At 41.0% G+C, this 18,546-nt stretch overlaps 1 protein-coding gene across 2 annotated transcripts in view; it reads right to left on the bottom strand.

Annotated features, from left to right (window-relative positions):
- PDLIM3 (PDZ and LIM domain 3) overlaps positions 1-16,250 on the bottom strand; it is a 38,796-nt gene extending 22,546 nt beyond the window's left edge. Inside the window, exons 1-2 of one of the 2 annotated variants that reach the window (XM_060246448.1) lie at positions 15,818-16,250; positions 1,145-1,296 (exon numbers count right to left, since the gene is read on the bottom strand). In XM_060246448.1, coding sequence (XP_060102431.1) covers positions 1,145-1,296; positions 15,818-15,910 — 245 coding nt within the window. In that variant the 5' untranslated portion in view covers positions 15,911-16,250. The remainder of the gene's footprint in view (positions 1-1,144; positions 1,297-15,817) is intronic. The other variant, XM_060246447.1, reaches the window with a different exon arrangement.
- Between the last annotated feature and the right edge of the window lie 2,296 nt (positions 16,251-18,546).

Below are 18,546 nucleotides of genomic sequence, written 5' to 3'. Positions count from 1 at the left end.
AGAAGATGGAAAGGGGGGGGGATCAATTTCTGTCCAGTAACATGGTTGCCAATTCTGGGTTGGGAAATATCTGGAGATTTTATGGGTGGACCCTGAGGAGGGTGGGATTTGGTGAGGGGAAGAACGTAATGGGGGTATAATGCCATAGAGTTCAAAGTGGCCATATTCTTCAGGTGAACTGATCTCTGTCACTTGGAGATCAGCTGTAATACTGGGAGACAACCATAATCTAGTAGGAATAATCCCAAATACTTAAAAAACAGGAGTATTGGGGGACTGCAAAAACTAACCATTTTTATTACATACACACTTATATGCTCTCATGGCCATAAAAATAATAGGAAGAAAAATTAAAGTTTGATATTATAGTACAAATGGAAACATAGAAAATTGAGGGAACTGACATCTAAAAAATTAGCTGTTCTTAAGGAGGCATAAAATGGAATAGCCCAAGCATCTTAATGGCAATGCCCTACAACAAGGCAGGATTCCACCTTACATTACAGTTAAGAAGCCCTTTTATTTTCAGTCCCTTGGAATATATCAAGAAACAATCTTATTGGTTAATGGGACTATTCTGAAACAGTTCACAGCAGGGGTAGATAGATTTGAAGCTATCTGACATTCCTTGGCAGTGGACTTGGTATGTTGGAGAAGGGGATTGTCTACAGGTCTATTTATTGTACATTACAATATCATTATAGGCTGTTTTGGCCTTTGATGGGATCAGGAACCTCAGCTGCCTCTGGTTTAAAGACTGAAACAGACACAGAAGCAGTGAAGAGAGGGAATGTGTGGAAGCAGTTCTAGACGCTGCTTACTTTCTCTGCAAGACTGATGGGTATTTTAATAGTAGTTCTCTCCCACTTGCCTCTGTCATCATCAGTGTAATGTATTCCCAAAGCAATTTAAAAAGCTCCCCAAGGCACTAATAAACATAGGTTATTGGAAGGGGTATACCAAGCCCTGACCTAAAACAGTGTAAAGCATTTATTCAATTACCCCATCCAAGATGGCCCAAGTATTTCAGATGCAAGACTCAGAAATCTGTATTAGTGCCATGACTAAGTATAAACACTAACTTTACATTTGCATAGGAAACATTACTGTATAACTGCAGTCTAAATGTATTGTGAAATTGCACCTTTCAATTTTCAGGCAGAGCTGGTGCGATGCAGCTTTAATTCTCTCCTGTGCATCGTTGTGAGTCATGTTCTCTGTGCCAAAGCCATCAATAGCAATAATGACATCACCGGGACACAAATTGGCTTGCGAAGCTTTGCTCCCTGGAGTTATCTGATAGAAAGAACTACATTAGAATGCTTTAATGATTCAAGCCTGTGGTTCTCAACCTTTTTGAATTGGGGTCCACTTCTTTGGGAACCACTTTGTAAAGTAACTCCATACCACTTTCAGTCTTCCCAGTACAGAACGCAGGAATCTGAATTTTGCTCTTTGTTTTGAATATTTATAAGTATACAGCAATATTGAAAAGAATTAAGCAAAGCATAGTTCCAGATACATCTGGTTATAATACAAATTTAACAAATCAATACTTGTGCAGATGTTGTCTAGTGCTCAGATTTGACATATCTATAAATGTTCAGACTTGACCCTCAGATTTAGATATGGTCTTCAGCAGGGCTTTTTTTTTTTTTTAGCAGGAACTCCATGTGCCACATTGCAGTCATTCTTGCAGGATGTTTACCAGGCTTACCAGCTACCCTGCTGTGGCAGGATGCCTCCTACAGTTCACCTGCTCTCCCTGCCATTGCTCTGCAGGGTAGTGGGGAGAAATGGGGGGAAAGAGTTGTAGCAGGGATGGTGCAATAGCACTTCCAGTTTAAACCTAGAGTGATGTCACCATGTTGGTGTGATGCTCTAGAACCCTCCTCCCCCCCAAAAAAACATAGTCTTTGGGTGGGATCTTAGAGTGTCATGCACCTCCAGTGATGTCACTTCTGGGTTTGTGCTAGAAGTGACATTGTGCCATTTCCATGACATGATTCCCCCTGTTCCTTTCTTTTCTCCCACTGCTTGCCAGCTAATGGTACTCCAAAGCCAAGATGTATACCACTGAAACAGGCCCTCAGAGGAGGAGGAAGAGGAAGGAAGGATAAAAATACAGGGGCTCCTCACAGTATGAGAAGCTTTGCTTTAAGATGTTCATTAATCTCAGAGACTTTCACCTAAACTTCTACACAAATAATTGTGCTAACTAGCCCAGTTTTATGGGATGTACGCTGATGTCAATGAATTTTTCATATATGTTTAAATCAAGGATGTGTAGATTAACTATCTCTGTTGGAATGAATGGTGAAGCCTGTTTAAGTAGTCAACTTCCATTTGTGCATCAGAGTTTTTGTACTTACATTAGATTGCTGGGTTAGGCTTATATAGAGCGAACTAAATTCTGTTGCTTTCAACAGGAGTTATTTTCACATAATATTCAGGGTTGTGGCAAAATGGGTTTAAATCCAAATTTGTGGCTTTAAATGATCCATGAAATCTGTTGACAGGCATTTAAGTATTATGTTCTTCTAGATCTGTTTCGTGCTTGCAAATACTTTAGAAGAATCCTGAGCCCAAAATTGCATTCTATTCTACAGCTTGAGATAATTTGTATGTAAAAACAGAAGAAATTCTTTGAATGCAATCCACAGGGGAAAATATAGACTTTATTTGGTTAAGATTCTTTTTTTTTGGGGGGGGGGGGAGTTGAAAACAATTAGCCTAACACTGATGGGGGTTAAAGGTATATGTTCCTCATACATTTTTATGTGCTATGTTAGGAGCTTCTGTCCCACAGTATGATTTATACAGAATACTAAATGCTCGCAGCAGCAAAAGTCAGCATATTGTGTAACCATAACATCTGTACAAACGCTGACACAATGTTGCTGTTAGTGAACTGGGATGCTGACACAACAGTTGAACAAGAGCAGCTCATACATTGCATGGAGAAATCATGTAGGTAGATTCCTGCATGTGTGCTTAAGCACCACTTTAGTTTGGCTAGCAGTGTGAACCAAGTGGTCAAATGAATTGTGTGTGCTGGTGTTATTAGTCCTCTCCTCTCTTGTATTGGTTGTTATTTAGGAAGAAGAAGAAGAAGAATTGCAGATTTATACCCCGCCCTTCTCCCTGAATCAGAGACTCAGAGTGGCTTACAACTTCCTATATTTTCTCCCACCACAACAGACACCCTGTGAGGTGGGTGGGGCTGAGAGGGCTCTACAGCAGCTGCCCTTTCAAAGACAAGTCCAGCAATAGCTATGACTAACCCAAGGCCATTCCAGCAGGTGCAAGTGGAGGAGTGGGGAATCAAACCCGGTTCTCCCAGATAAGAGTCCGCACACTTAACCCCTACACCAAACTGGCTCTCCTTGTCTGCTCTATAACTACCCAGGAGTCCTGAAGCTAAAAAAAAAGTACATATTTTATTTCCCTCAAAAGAATTAAGAGCATATAAAAAGCAATGAAGCATATGCACCAATTCCTAATAAAACACCATATTAGGACATCATCTATGCAACCACACAGTCTGTGTGTCAGTCTGAATGTATGTTTGTGTGTTTGCAGGGGCAAACTAACGATAATGACTGGGCCCAGGATTACTGAATCCCGCATTAGAAGTACCTGAATGCTTTACAGTAAGAGTACAATCTGTCCCATTGGTTTCCCTCAGCTCTGGAAGTAGGGTGGCCAGGTCCTCTTGCCTGTCCAGCAGGGGGATTGGGGGGGGGATTCCAGGTGTGGGTGGGGACATCACACCTGGACACTCTGGTGTTCGGGTGAAACTCTTATGTTTTTTTGCCCTCAAAACCACAGAGTTTTCCCAAATACCAGAGTGCCCCTGCAATGTCCCCAATGCAACTGTCACTTCCAGGTGACATCATCACATTGGGGACATCACATGGCAACATCCCTGTTTAGGGGAGCAGTTTTCCCTGCTGGCCAGCTGGTCCACAGCAGAGAGGAGTTTAAATTGTTTAGCCTTGCACTGTAACACTTTTATATTTCGTGGAATAAGTTTTTCCTACAAATCAACACTTACTCTTTTGACTAAATAGCAGGATACACTGTCAAGCCTAGGACTTTTTCACACTTCTTTCTGCACTGCACACACCCTTCCCCTTCTGGTCTGTATCTACATCCCTTCAGAATTCCCCCACCATAAAGAAAACCCTTTTAAGAATTCCAGGAATCTTTTTCATAGTCATCATTTGTAATCTCCATTGTACCGGACACACATTGAAATAGGTCTGCAGCAGTGTCTGGTAGATAGCACTATCTATTTAGCAATTATAAGCTTTCTTTGAGTAAATGCAGAGTTTTTCAGGAAACTGAACAGTATCTTCTCTATAGTACCTTATGCATTTCAAAGTATTAAAAATATTTCCAAAAAGTTTGTGGTTAAACCACACATCAACAAAATAAAGGTACTATCTCATTCTTTTAATTTTTCTATAATTTCAAATATGATTTTTCACTGCTACAGAGGGAAAAATGGGGGGCGGGATCTGTAATATACTTTCGGTAAATGCACTACATAGCATGGGGAATTATCACATGGCTTAGCCATTTTTAGATTGCATGTGGAGGTAGGAAAGGGCATGAACAAATGCTCCCCACTAGAAACACTCTTCATATGGAAAGCTATCATAAGAAGACTGGAGATTCTAGTCCTCAGTTTTTTGTTAAGAAGTCCACTTCTCATGCAGTTACTAAGACCGTGCCCACAAGGAATAAAAACCAGCAGGATTACTAATGCATGAATCTTATGATCTAAAATGTACAATTCAAGTGAGACATTTGCATATTAGGCCACACACCCCTGATATAGCCAATCCTTCAAGAGCTTACAGGGCTTTTATTACAGGGCCTACTGCAAGATCCAGGAGGATTGGCTACATCAGAGGTGTGTTGCCTATATGCAAAGGAGTTCCTGCTACAAAAAAAGCCCTGGGAAAGTAAAAGTCATGTCACTCTCACACCCCTGTTAGTATTAAGAATATCAGAATAAGATTCTGCTGACACTTACTTGCTGCTTACAAAAAGCCTACTCATCTGAAGGATATTCAAAACTGGACATCCAGAGCATTACCAATTTTTGTTAGCTTATGTTTAATTCACAAGGCAACTGTAATGGCACAGGGAGACAGAAAATTGAGAATAGGAAAACTTGGGGGGCCGAGGCGGTAATTTCCTGTTCCCAAACCATGTCTCCATCTGGCTCTCCAACAATCAACTCTGGTTTGGGTCACAAAGGTTTTATAAAGGTCCATTTCAATTAACAGAACTGTGGAAGGTATTAGGAGATAACATTATAGACGCTAACAGTTCTGCCCTTCTAATAAAAAGGGTAAAGTAGTGCAAGTAGTGAGTAATTACTGACCCATGGGGTGATGTCACATCATAACATTTTCTTGGCAAACTTTTTGTTGTGGGGTGGTTTGCCATTGCCTTCTCCAGTCATATTTTTACCCCCCAGCAACCTGGGTACCCATTTTACCAACCTCAGAAGGATGGAAGGCTAAGTCAACCTTGAGCTGGTTACCTGAACCCAGCTTCCAGGGGGATCAAACTCAGTTCGTGAGCAGACCTTGGACTTCAGTACTGCAGCTTACCATTCTGCACCATGGGGCTCACCCCCAAATTCCTGATTTTGCTTTCCTCATAAATCCTTGATCAGATAACTGTTTATTCTTCTATTCCATCCCACAATGCTTTGGAACTCTCTAACATGTGATGTGATACTGCAAACTGTAAGCTCCTTCTCATTTCCTTTCTCAATTCCATCAGGAGACTTCAGCCAAAGTGTGATGATTTTAGTGAAAAAACCATGGGGTTAATTAGCTTTATTTCTCTCACCCTTCTTGACTACACTATCACTAACAGAAGACCAAAGTCTAATGTATTCTTATGTATCACCTGGTTTTCTGCTGCCGCTATTTACTATTAAAGGTAAAATACCCCTTCTTAACTTATACCTCAGTGAATACTGTTAGCTGGCATTAGGACACCAAGACTAACACAAAACAAGAACCACATATGAAAATGTTTATTAAGCTGAATATTTTAAAAGGATGGTATATTAAACTGGACACTTCCTGTACAGATAAACTTCTGATTGCTTCCTTTGGTGTTACTAGAACTAAGAGCCAGTTGAGTGTAGTGGTTAAAGTGTGCGGACTCTTATCTGGGGGAACAGCATTTGATTCCCTACTTCTCCACATGCACCTGCTGATGTGACCTTGAGTCAGTCACAAGTTCTCACAGAGCTGTTCCTCTCAATAAACAATTCTGGGAGAACTCTCTCAACTCCACCTACTTCACAGGGTGTCTGTTGTGGGGAGAGGAAGGTAAAGGAGATTGTAAGCCACTCTAAGACTTCTTTGGGTAGTGGACGGGGTATAAATCCAGTCTCCTTCTCCTCCTTTTTCTTCTTCTCCCCCCTCCAGAGGAGTCTGTTGCTGCAAAATAGTTGCATCTGACAAAAAGAGCTGTGTTTGTCAAAAGCTTATGCTACAGTTAAATTTGTTGGTCTTCAAGGTGCTACTGGATTCTTTACTATTTTACTAGAACGAAGGGAAGTGACAATCCCTGTGCCCATTCTTCTTTCTAAGATATTTAAATAGTCAATAGCCTCTCTCTGTGCTCTACCCCAAGTCAGCTTTCACAAAACTTTTAATATAATTTTTTTTATTTTCCAGAAAACAACATTGTAACAAGAAAAAAAAAAACACATTTGATAAGCTTTCACAAAACTTTGCTTGTGTTACTCTGAAGGCTTTCTTCTGGTAAAGTGGTTTCCTTGGCAAACGTATGAAGATAGAAATTTACCACTGGTCAGGACTCCTCATTGAAGATACTGGAATAAGAATGTCAAGGCTCTACTTCTAGAAGATTCCATCTCCTCCTCAGCTAATCATTTCAGCTGCCATGCAATATCACAACTTTTCCTTCAGGCAGCTCTTACCCTACTGTCCTCCTCACCTTACTTCATTTATACCCTACCTTTCTCCCCAGTGGGGAACCAAAGCAGCTTATATTGTTCTCCATTTTATCCTTGGAACACCCTTCTGAAGTATGCTGGGTGAGACTGGTCCAAAGTTACACAGCAAGCTTCCATGACAGAGTGAGGATTTGAACCTGGGTCTTGCATATCTTCGTTTGACGTTATAACCACTGCACAGCATTGGCTTCCATTGCCTCCAGTAGCACCTGCAGAATCTTCTTTATACTACCTCATTGAGAGACCCTAATGCCTTTTCTGTCTTTTCATACTTCTCCTGACTAATATCCAGCTGGTGTCTTCCCACCCTTAATTTAAACCCTTAGTTGGGAGTCCACTCCTCTGCTGCCAACAGGAACAGCTACCTGCCCTCCTTTAAGTGACAGCGCTTCAAATACTTGAAGAGAACCATCATGTCCCCCCTCAACCTCCTCTTCTCCAGACTGAACATTTAAGTCCTTCAGCCTTTCCTCATAGGGTTTGGTCTCCAGGCCCTGCCCTGATCATCCTCATTGCTCTCCTCTACCCGCTCCATTATGTCCATGTCCTTTTTGAAGTGAGGCCTTCAGAATTGCATACAATACTCCAGGTGTGGCCTGACCAATGCAGTGTACTGTGGGACTATGACATCTTGTGATTTGGATGTTATACTTCTGTTGATTGCTGCATCACATTGGCTGCTCATATTTAACTCATACCCAAACCCCAAGATCTTGTTCACACACACTGCTACCCAAAAGTGTATCCCATCCAGTATGTATGCTCCTCATCTTTGTTACCCAGATGTAGATATTACAGAAAATGTTACAACTTTCCACACAGAATTTTAACTGTTTCTTTACATAGGGAGCTCTGACCTGGATGGGTCAGGCTGGCCCAGGCTGATCAGATCTTGGCTGCTAAGCAGCGTTGACCCTACTTGGATAGGAGACCAACAAAGTTGCTGTGCAGAGGGAGGAGGAGGAGGAGGAAGAATTGGATTTATTCCCCTCCGTTCACTCTGTATCCCAGAGTCTCAGAGCAGCTTACTATCTCCTTTACTTCCCCCCCACACACACCCTGTGAGGTAGGTGGGGCTGAGAGAGCTCTCCCAGAAGCTGTCTTTTCAAGGACAGCTCTATGAGAGCTATGGCTGACCTACAGCCATTCTAGCAGCTGCAAGTGAAGGAGTGGGGAATCAAACCCGGTTCTCCCAGATAAGATTCCACACACTTAACAACTACACCAAACTGGCAAGAGACAAACAAAGCATACCAGCTTTGTTTGTCTCTTACCTTGGACACTCTAAGGGACTGTCATAAGCCAACAGTGACTTGACAACACTTAACATACATGCTACACAAGGTGGAACCTTTCTGTTATTCTTTCACTGAATATGAACATTAAGAACAACTTGCTTGAGTCTATTCCTTTCTCTTTTCAGTCACCTGTCCACCATGTTTGGACCACCCATTCTGATGAGCCACACCACCACAGGAATTTGAACTGCACCAGCTAATATTTCATGCACAAAATGGTACAAGTTGATCAGAGGAGTTTAGACACTAGAAATAAACCAAATGGCAAGTTGTGTTGTGTTTATACGTCTAGGAGGTGGGCTATCAATGTGCATAGGAAAGAGGAATCTGACTTTTGTAGGACTGGAGAATTTCTGTCTCCATTGCCAAACAATATACCACCATGCAGATAACTGGTAATATCCCATAATGCTAGAATGCAAGATCATCCAGTAAAACTGATTGGCAGGACAATTAAGACAGGCAAAAGGTACTTTTCACATTAGGTTACATAATGAACCAACTTAATTCACTGCCTGCAAAGTTTGGTGATTGCTGGGGGAAAGGAAGACAGACATTTACAGAAAATAAAATTTATAAAGCCAATAGCTCACAAATATGTTGGTAGCCCATCTTATCTGAAAGAATGGGGAAGAGGGAAGACCCAACCTGCTGTTCATAATTTCTTCCTTACCCTGCAACCTTGGAGATGAGGTTTTACTACCATAAACAATTATGTGAGCGACAGCCTGTCAACCCTTGATGGATGTATATGGCTTAAAACCTGTTATATGTTTAGTTAGTCAGATATGTATACCGAGTCCCAAAAAGTTAAAGGCTATTCCTTGAAGCATTCTCTGCTTGACAATGTTTTCTTTTGCTAAAATGTAAAAGTGTTTAATCTACTCAGCAGTCATCCATTTTGGTAAATCCTACTTTCCAGAGTTATTTAAATTATTGCTATTGAATTGTTTTACTTATTGACCTGTTGCTTTTATCATCTCTTAATATGTTTTGACTGATCCTTGATCTGCTCTTCTCACATTAGATGCATTTATTTCCATACCTTTTAGCATAGCAGCCTGCTGAAGACTGACTCACAGCAGAATCAACTTCTATACTTAGCTCATCCTGCTTATCTGCCCTGCTATTTCACATTTACTTGAAACCCTCTGGAGGGTTGTCTTACTGTGTTTGGTTTGGGCAGTCATGGATTGCTTTTTTTGATATGACATCAGTTCTGTAGATAGGCCTCTAGTGACTCCTTCTGTCTTCCCTTGTAAAGGTTTTATTCTGTTAAGCACGCTCATTAATCAGTTACGGCCTATTTAAAGCTGTATGTTCAGCTTCAGAAATATTGACCTGTAAAAGCTGGACAAGCACTTCGGTCAGTTTTAAAGGTTGCAGATTATCCTGCTGTAGGATTATGCAATTTCTTAAATGTTAGCATATTTTGACCCCTCTGCCCCAGAAAATTTAGCTTTTACCTAGGAACTCAGTATTATAGGGATTGTGGTTCAGTGCAGACCATCACTTTTTGAGCTCAGAGGGTCCCAGGTTCAATTCCCATTATCCCCATTTATGAACTAGTAGATTATGTGAAAATTTTTTGTCAGAGGCCCCAGAGAGTTACTGCTGCTCAGAGTAGGCATACTGACATTGCAGACCAATGATCTGACCCAATAAAAGACAGCTTCACATTTCAATTAAGCTCCTATAACTTCGAATTAAAGGTCTCCTAAGATTGAGTAGTTAGAAATATTGTTATGCTATGTAGTAGATGTTGTCTTGATCAATTGAACAGATCTTTCCCTACAAGCATTCACTTCAATAAAAGGTCCATTTCACATATATAGGGTTGTCAGGTCTGATGCAAAAAAATATCTGGGGACTTTGCGGGGTGGGGCTAGGAAACTTTGGGGTGGAGCCAGGAGCAAGGTTGTGACAAGCACAATTGAACTCCAAAGAAAGTTCTGGCAATCACATTTAAAGGGGCCACACATCTTTTAAATGCCTTCCCTACATTGGAAATAATGAAGGACTGGGGCACCTTCTTTCGGGGTTCATAGAATTAGACCCTCTGATCCCATCTTTTGAAACTGGGGGGGGGAGTGTTTTGAGGAGAGATATCAGATGCTATGCTGAAAATTTGGTGCCTCTACCCAGAAAAACAGCTCCCCCAGAGCCCCAGATACCCACAGATCAATTCTCCATTATATCTATTGGAATCGGCCTCCATAGGGTATAATGGAGTGCCCAGCAGACATTTCCCTCCCCCTCCACACACTTTCTGATAACCTTGAAGCAGGGAGAAGGTTTCCAGGGGGATCCCCTGCCCCTGGGGATTAGCAACCCTACATATTGGAAGAGGAAGTACAGATAACTGTGTCATTGGACTAAATGGGGAGGCCAGATTGCTTGATTTTAATATAGTGAAATTTTGTAGGAACTATGTCTGCCATTTAATGTATTCTTTACTGATATGATTAAGAACAGGACTGTTCTTGAGATTGTCCTGCAGGATGAGGTCAATATACCTAAAACAAAATACATTCTTAAACTACAACTGATATCCACTTAGTCCATGTAATACCTATACATTTTTACTGTGGTGATTCTGAGATTTATAAGCTTCTGAGAATTATATGTAACTCCTAGTTGCATACTCATTGTTCTAGTCACAGTTCATTAATTTAAGACATTAGGGATGGTTTGTGGTTGAATCACCCACCAAACTATGAACTGATACATTGGTTCATGAACTGAACTGGTTTGTATCAGTTTGTGACCCCTGCTTTCTGCTCCCAACTGCTTTTTGTAGGGAGCATAAAAGAGGCAGCAAGCAGAAAGCAGGGAGTTACATGGCTCTGTGCCATTTAAACCTCTGCTTTTTGCTCTTCACAAACCACCATGAACGGCCTTTAAATTCTTGAAAGTTGGTGGCAGCCATGAACCAGCTAAAATTTGTTATGAACTTTAGCTCATGATCTAGTTTGTGCCCATCCCTAGACAACATAGGACAACTTCCATAGTTTCCAAATTCTGTAATCCACATCAAACCTCAAAGAGAAAGGCAGACTGTAAATGAAACAAACAAATAAATAGACTGTGGTTAGGGTTGCCAACTTTTGGTTTGCAAATACCTCAAAAATTAAGGGTGGAGCCTGGGAATATGGAACTTAGGGAAGGACCTCTATAGAATGTGATGTCATGCAGTTCACCTTCCAAAACAGCTATTTTCTCTAGGAGAAGTGGAATAAATATTTTAAATAACTAACTAATGAATAAACAATTTATGTAGCCTAGAGATCAGTTGTAATTTTGGGAGATCTTCAGCCACTACAAGGAGGTTGGAAACCCTATCTGTGGCTCAAATTATAAAGACTGTATAAAGATTGGACAAATGCATAGTTCTCAACATACTTTAGTATTGGGTCCACATTAATGGACACTCATTTTACAATTCTCAGCTGTTATACATAAACAAGAAAAAGGATCCAAGTTGGGTTATACAGAAAACCAGATGTTCAAATCAAAGAGATTTACCACTGAGATACAAGATACTGATCTTAAACACTTGCCTTTTTTAGGTAAACATGTATTGCAATATTAGACACTTCAGGTCTTGGAACAAACTCTTAATGAGACTTGTCATGCAGCTACTACAGCTACTCATCCAAGAACGACTCAATAGCCAAACAATTTACTTCTTGGAAATTTACTATACTTGCAATTCATTTTTTGTTAATACAACTTCAAACTCCACTGAGCTTACTCTAAACAAATGCAGAGTAGAAGCCAGACGTTGCTAAAATACTTTTCTTTAGAGATAATGGAAACTTTTCCTCTTATAATTCCATAAAAGGCAGTGTGAGTCCAAAACATCTCTATCTTTTCGCTTATATTTGTTTTCTTTTTCCTCATGTCTATGTCTCAAATGCCATACACATGTGTCAGACCTACCTAAACACATATCCTAACATTTCACAGAAGTTTCAACGGTTTAGACTGATTAGGTGAAACAAATTGCTGGATATTTATCATTTTTTTTAAAAAGAGGCAAGCAGCACAACCCTATCCAGAGTTAAATCAACCTAAACCTATTGAAATCAGTGGGCTGAAGCTGGAATAATTCTGAACAGGATTGCACTGCAGACAGCCTAAAGATACTGCAAGCATCTCACTGAAATAAATGCCACAACCTTTCCCACATGACTATAGTCCTTCAGCTCTTTGCTCTGAATTTCTGTGTAGTTCTTTGAATTGAAGAACATAATGTATTATACCTGTGATGCTTCTAATTCTGCAGACTAAATATTTCATAGTAACTAAAGGAACTAAAATACTTTAAATCAGAAAAATAGCAAAAGTTAATTTTCCATATCTATGGGACAAAATCTAGCCAAAGATTTAAAAACCCATAAATTTCAGTCAGAGATAGCTAAGCAGATCAAGTTTATTCTGTTGAAGCCCATGGGACTGACTAGAACAGCCCTCTAGATCATGGGTGGCCAACGGTAGCTCTCCAGATTTTTTTTGCCTACAACTCCCCTCAGCCCCAGCCAGCATGGTCAATGGCTGGGGCTGATGGGAGTTGTAGGAAAAAACATCTGAGAGCTACCGTTGGCCACCCCTGCTCTAGATAACAGTCGATAACAATGCATTCAGAAATGTTGGGGAAAGAATATGTCATAGAGGTTGGAACGACTAAAGGCTAAAAATAAAGTTATGGTACATTAATTGAAAAGTGCCACTAAATGCCAACTCAAGGGAAATAAAGGAGGAGGAATGAAAAAATAGCGGATCAAGCAATTACTGTAGCTTAGAAATGGCTACTAATATAAATGTAAGCTTTGTTGCATCGCTGTTATAAAAATAAGGAGAAGTAGAGGAATGCAAATTTGAAATCAGATCTCACTGATTTTGTTGACAGGGTTAGTAACCCTTATCCCTCTGCACATTTGCCTCAGGATAAACACACAGAACTGTATATTAATTGGATCTTCTCAGGATGAGTTTTAGAGAGTAGTTTGAGTCATAGCTGATTAGGTGTGCATACACTTCCAGAGAAATGCACAGACATTTCTAGTCCTGAAATAGCTTCTTTGACCCATGGCCAATGAAGAACAGTTCCTAATTTTTTGGTTTCTCAGTCAGCCTCACAAATACATGTGTTCAGCTGCTCCCAGATGCTTACAGATGCTTAAGCCAACTGACATGAGGGTGTGCACATGTCCTAATCATAAGAACATAAGAGAAGCCATGTTGGATCAGGCCAATGGCCCATCCAATCCAACACTCTGTGTCACACAGTGGCCAAAAAAATTATATATATGTATATACATATATATACACACTGTGGCTAATAGCCACTGATGGACCTCTGCTCCATATTTTTATCTCACCCCCTCTTGAAGCTGGCTATGCTTGTAGCTGCTTATGGCCATAGAATAGCTCACCTGAGATAGTTTACTAGTTATTACTCTTGTGAAAGGATAAATTTTTAGCAATGATTCTTTGTGGAGCCCACACCTGATCTTCCTGATGCCCCTCATTAGAAGATGCCTCTCATTTTGCCATCCCTACCTCTAACTCCTTCCTTAGACCCATTTGGTAATATGTGACTATATAATTTATAAAGTAACAAGTAGAGCTCCACAAAGAATCATTGTTAAAAATTTATCCTTTCACAAGAGTAATAATTAGTAAATTATATCTCAGGTGAGCTATTCTACGGCCAATTCCTTGCAAATGTTTGGAAAAGTAGCAAGGGGGGGCAGAATAACAATTAAGCACTGCCTTCCTCTCCATTTCAAGCTACCTTCATGTAGTTCTTTTCTGCAAGAAAAAAAAACAGAAATAAGGATTTAAATGAAACTGTCTACATGTAGTGGGGTTGGATTGTACCCCATTCTGTAAATATAGCATAGCCATGAAATATAGCATAAGCAATATGAAGTGGGAAGGCGCACACTTGATTTTAATTTCAAAGTGATTCCCCCAAATACATTACAGGATCCTAACCCAGTGCATCATGAAAGTAATGTATTGTTACCTGTCCTCTGTAAGCAAATGTTAACCAAGTAAACCACTCCTATGCTTGTTTACCATTTGCAAGTAATTCCTACCAGTTTAACAGTATTTACTTAAGTATGCTTAGGATTTCAGCCTGAAGTTGCCATGCCATACACATCTATTTGGAGGTAATACAATTGACCATAATATGGCTTTTGTCTGTGTAAAGCTCCATAGCATTGACCAGGATGTGATTTTATTTATTCTTATTTTTTTCTAAGTAGCTCAAGGTGGCTAACAGGGTTTTCCCTTCCTTCATTGTACCTTCACAACAACACTGTGAGGTAGTTTAGAGAGAAGGACTGCCCCAAGGCCATTCAGCAAGTTTCTGATGAGTGGGACTTTGAACCTTTGTGCTTTTTTTAAAAGCAGCATCCATGGGCTGTTGAAGCAGTGATGTTTAATCAAAGCAGTGATGAAAGGAAAGGGCACTTGGTTCTTTCCTTGCCCAATGTTTCCCCACTCCAAGTGGCCCAATCAAACAGTTTTCTGGCCTAGGAGGTTCAAATTGCCCCCACAAACAAAAACAAACATTTGAAACCCTACAGTAGTGATATTCCCTCAGTTACTCAGGAGACACACTCTTTGACACACCACCTGGGGCTCTTCTGAATACAGTTTCCCAATATGATGCCTGCCACATGTTTTGGCTAAGTGGGCAAGACCCTTAACCAGTGGGGTTTGTAAATGGCAGTTAATTCCCTCCCTGAACCAGTTGCCTCTAGGGGGGACAGGTAAGCTATGAGCTTCCCTGAGGTGCTAGCATCATGCTAGGAATAGAAATAAGTGTGGCTGTTTTTGGTTGATGGCAACTGCAAGTGTGGCTCTCCATGAGCTGCAGAGTGAGCACCACTGCCTTACAGGATGTCACTCTATCAATAGTACAGGGGAGAAAACTGCAATTATATTAGGCTAAAACAGAGAACTGGCAGGTGAAGAAAGGGTGACACGTTTCACTCACCACTTAATTTAATGTTTAATTTTAACTGATTTTATTGTTATTCTGTTATGTATTGTGAGCCGCCCTGAGCCTGCTTCAGCAGGGAAGGCAGGATATAAATAAACTAAACTAAGCTTATTTAGATTCCCCCCACAAGGCAATGCTATCTGCATTAGTAAATCAAGAGGCACCACATACCATACAATAAAGTGCCAATACGATTTGCCTTACAGATCTTATACTGGAGCAAGGGGGAGGGGGGAAGTAACACATGAGACAGTCAAACACTGTATTGGAGTACATTAAGACTTGATGCCACTGTACAAATGGTTTTTAAAAAAAGAGACAGCTTTTTGCCCCTGCACTTTTAAATCTACAAAATATGAAAAATTACTGTCTGGATCATGCACTGCCTTGCTCTTATTTCCTGACACAATTCATACCTCCACAACACAGCAGGCATTAAAAAAATAAAATAAAACAGAAGTGGAATGGAAAAGGACATACCCTGGATATGATTAATGGCTGGTTAAAATCTATTCCGCCTGCCAGTCTGAATCCCCAAGGTGCAGGTCCCGGAAGGACAACGTTCTGTGGCATCTTTCAGCAATTTTCTGAAAGTTATCTCTAGTCAGTCTTTCCCCCGCCCTCTCCCTACAGCTCTGTAACGGCCGCTGAATCCCCGGCTGCTGTGTTATTAGGCTGAAAGGTCCCTGTCAACTCTGCAGAGCCTTCCTGGCCGGAGCAGCCTGGAAAATGTTTATTTTTCTGCCCGCGACCTCCGGGGTCTCCCTTTTATAGCTCTGCTCCTGCGTGACGTCCTCGGTCTCTGGTTGCCTCCGGCCTTAGGGGAAGTTCCAAATTTGGTCAAGGAAAACCCGAACTCTCCCTGGACCGGACAGCCAACATGCTGTTCTATTTCCCCGTTTCCCAGGAGTCTCCCTCCTCAGGTTACAATCTCCTATCTTTCTCTTAAAGCAGCCTGCCTCACTCGAGCCTCTCTAATCTAATGTGCTGGGTTATTGCTCAATAGGAAGATGCTGTACATAGTTAGCAAATGAGGCAGCTTTTTGCATTAAATCATTACATTGCTAGTGTTATATTTCTCTCTCTCCCCCCACCCCCAGCTAAGGTGTGTTTCACCTTTTGTCCAAAGAACTGAGGATGACGTGCAGGCATGATGCATTTATTCTTAATGTCCACAACAATGCTACTATATAGTAGGGCCAGGAGGGCTTTCATTCCAGTCCCCACTCTGCTACCATGAAGTTCAGCGGTGGCTTTGGACCAGCAATTTTTTCCTCTTGTCAGTTTTGTCTATGGATATTGTGAAGATAAAATGGGGAGTTCATGTGCCCTGTCTTGGCCTCTTTGAAGGAAGCCTGGAATAAAAATGTAATAATACACAGTAAGTAGATTCCAGTGAGAAAGAGGGTCCAAAGCCAACCAGTGAGCTACTTGACTGAGAGGAATTTGAATTTGCCTCTCTCATATGTACTATCTACCATGAAGTCTTTCAATATAATTTGTGCAAAACCGTGTTTTGTGCAAACTTTCCTCTTCTCTGTTCATTAACGGAGAATGAAAGTTTTGATTGACATTGCTACTAGAGAAAAAAGCAAGGAAGCAAATGACTTTTGAAAAAATGGATCCACTGGTAGATCAGAGAACTGGACCATGCTAATGTGGAATGGTAATTAGAGTGGTGGACCAGTAAGACATGTTCAAATCCCTAGTCACTCATAAACTTGCTGGGCAATCTTCAGCCAGTTGTTACCAGTCAGCCTAACCTACCTCGCAGGATTACTGAGGAAAGAATGAGGGTAAGGACACCCTTGGGAGCTGCATTCACACTACACTAAATAATGCATTTTGCAACTGGATTTTTACTGTGTAAGAATAGCAAAAATCCAGTTGCAAAACACATTTTTAGTGTAGTGTGAATGCACCCCCTGTGTACTCAGGCTAAATTGCTAATGATGAAAGATAAACAATGCAATCGTCAAAGCATTTTCCTGGAGGTAGGCTCTGTTGAATAGACCTGAGTAGAATCCTGAGGATACCTAGGGTTGCCCCCACCATACATTCAAATCCCCCCATGAAGTTCAGAGGTGGACCATACTTATCTCTGCAGGCAAAGGTTTAGTTTGTCAGAAGAGTTAATTTTCCTCCAGCCAGCTTTGCTCTTTAGCTCACTGGCACAGTATGAGCACCTGAATTTAATTAGTACACGTGTGTTAATTTGTGGCCTTCCTTTATATGTGACAATTTTCTAGAAAGGCTCAGAATGGTACTGATTTTATTTTGCATGATACAAAATCTTCTGAATCATGTGGTACAAAAATACAAAACTTCTTTTTGGAACTCTTCTATGACCAGCCTACTGACAAGAAGTGAGACTGTTCTGCCCAGGATGGAATTGCAAGGAGGAAGGTTTTCTTGGGTTCAGCAGCTTTCCTATACTGATATTTTTTAGTGGGTCATGTTTGGGTTGTGATGAAGTTTTCCTTTCATTGGAGAAATGGCTTAACACTTCAGTCATTGTTGCTATGGGGAAATGTCCATGTTTATTGGGTCTTAACAAACAGTGGCAGCTGAACGTCAAATATGGTGGCACTGGCAAGTTTTCAGTGAACGGATCAGATGCAAGCCAGCAGGTTGGCAGCCACCAGCTCTAGTTAGTCATACTGAGGCTTTTGAGTGAATTGACATATCCTGTAATCATCCAGCTTCCTGTGGATAAGATGCAAGAGTTTCTTCTTGTAATTTGGAACTGTGCCGTTAGTTAGCTAATGTTTGTAGAGTCTCAGAGTATATCTGTACTGAAGCCCTGCAGACCCCTTTTCTCTCCTCTCCTCCCTAGTGGCTTTTCTTTCCGCTCTTGTTTCTTCTTGTATTGCTTTTTGTGAGTTTTGTCCAATGTCCAGACAAAATCAAGGCACTGCTGGTTGGAGGCCCAGCTGAACTGAGATATCAAACTCAGCCTGTGCCAACAAAGGACTAGGTTCACACCTCTGGCAAATGACAGGCAAGCCTTTTACCAGCTTAGGCTGGTATATCGATTGTGGAGCTTCTGAGAGAACACCCTCCTGCCCACACTAACCCATGTGCTTGGCATGTCCAATTGTCATATTGGGACTGACAGAGAATTGCTTTTTGATGAGTTGTTAGAAACTTCAGGTGGTTTAGAATGGAGCAATCCATCCACAGGGCTGACAATTGCTACTTTACACCAC

Source organism: Heteronotia binoei, chromosome 9, assembly GCF_032191835.1.
Source record: "Heteronotia binoei isolate CCM8104 ecotype False Entrance Well chromosome 9, APGP_CSIRO_Hbin_v1, whole genome shotgun sequence".
Classification (NCBI taxonomy): domain Eukaryota; kingdom Metazoa; phylum Chordata; class Lepidosauria; order Squamata; family Gekkonidae; genus Heteronotia; species Heteronotia binoei.
Note: the sequence above shows the minus strand (reverse complement) of the source record. Positions and strands in the feature narration are given on the sequence as shown.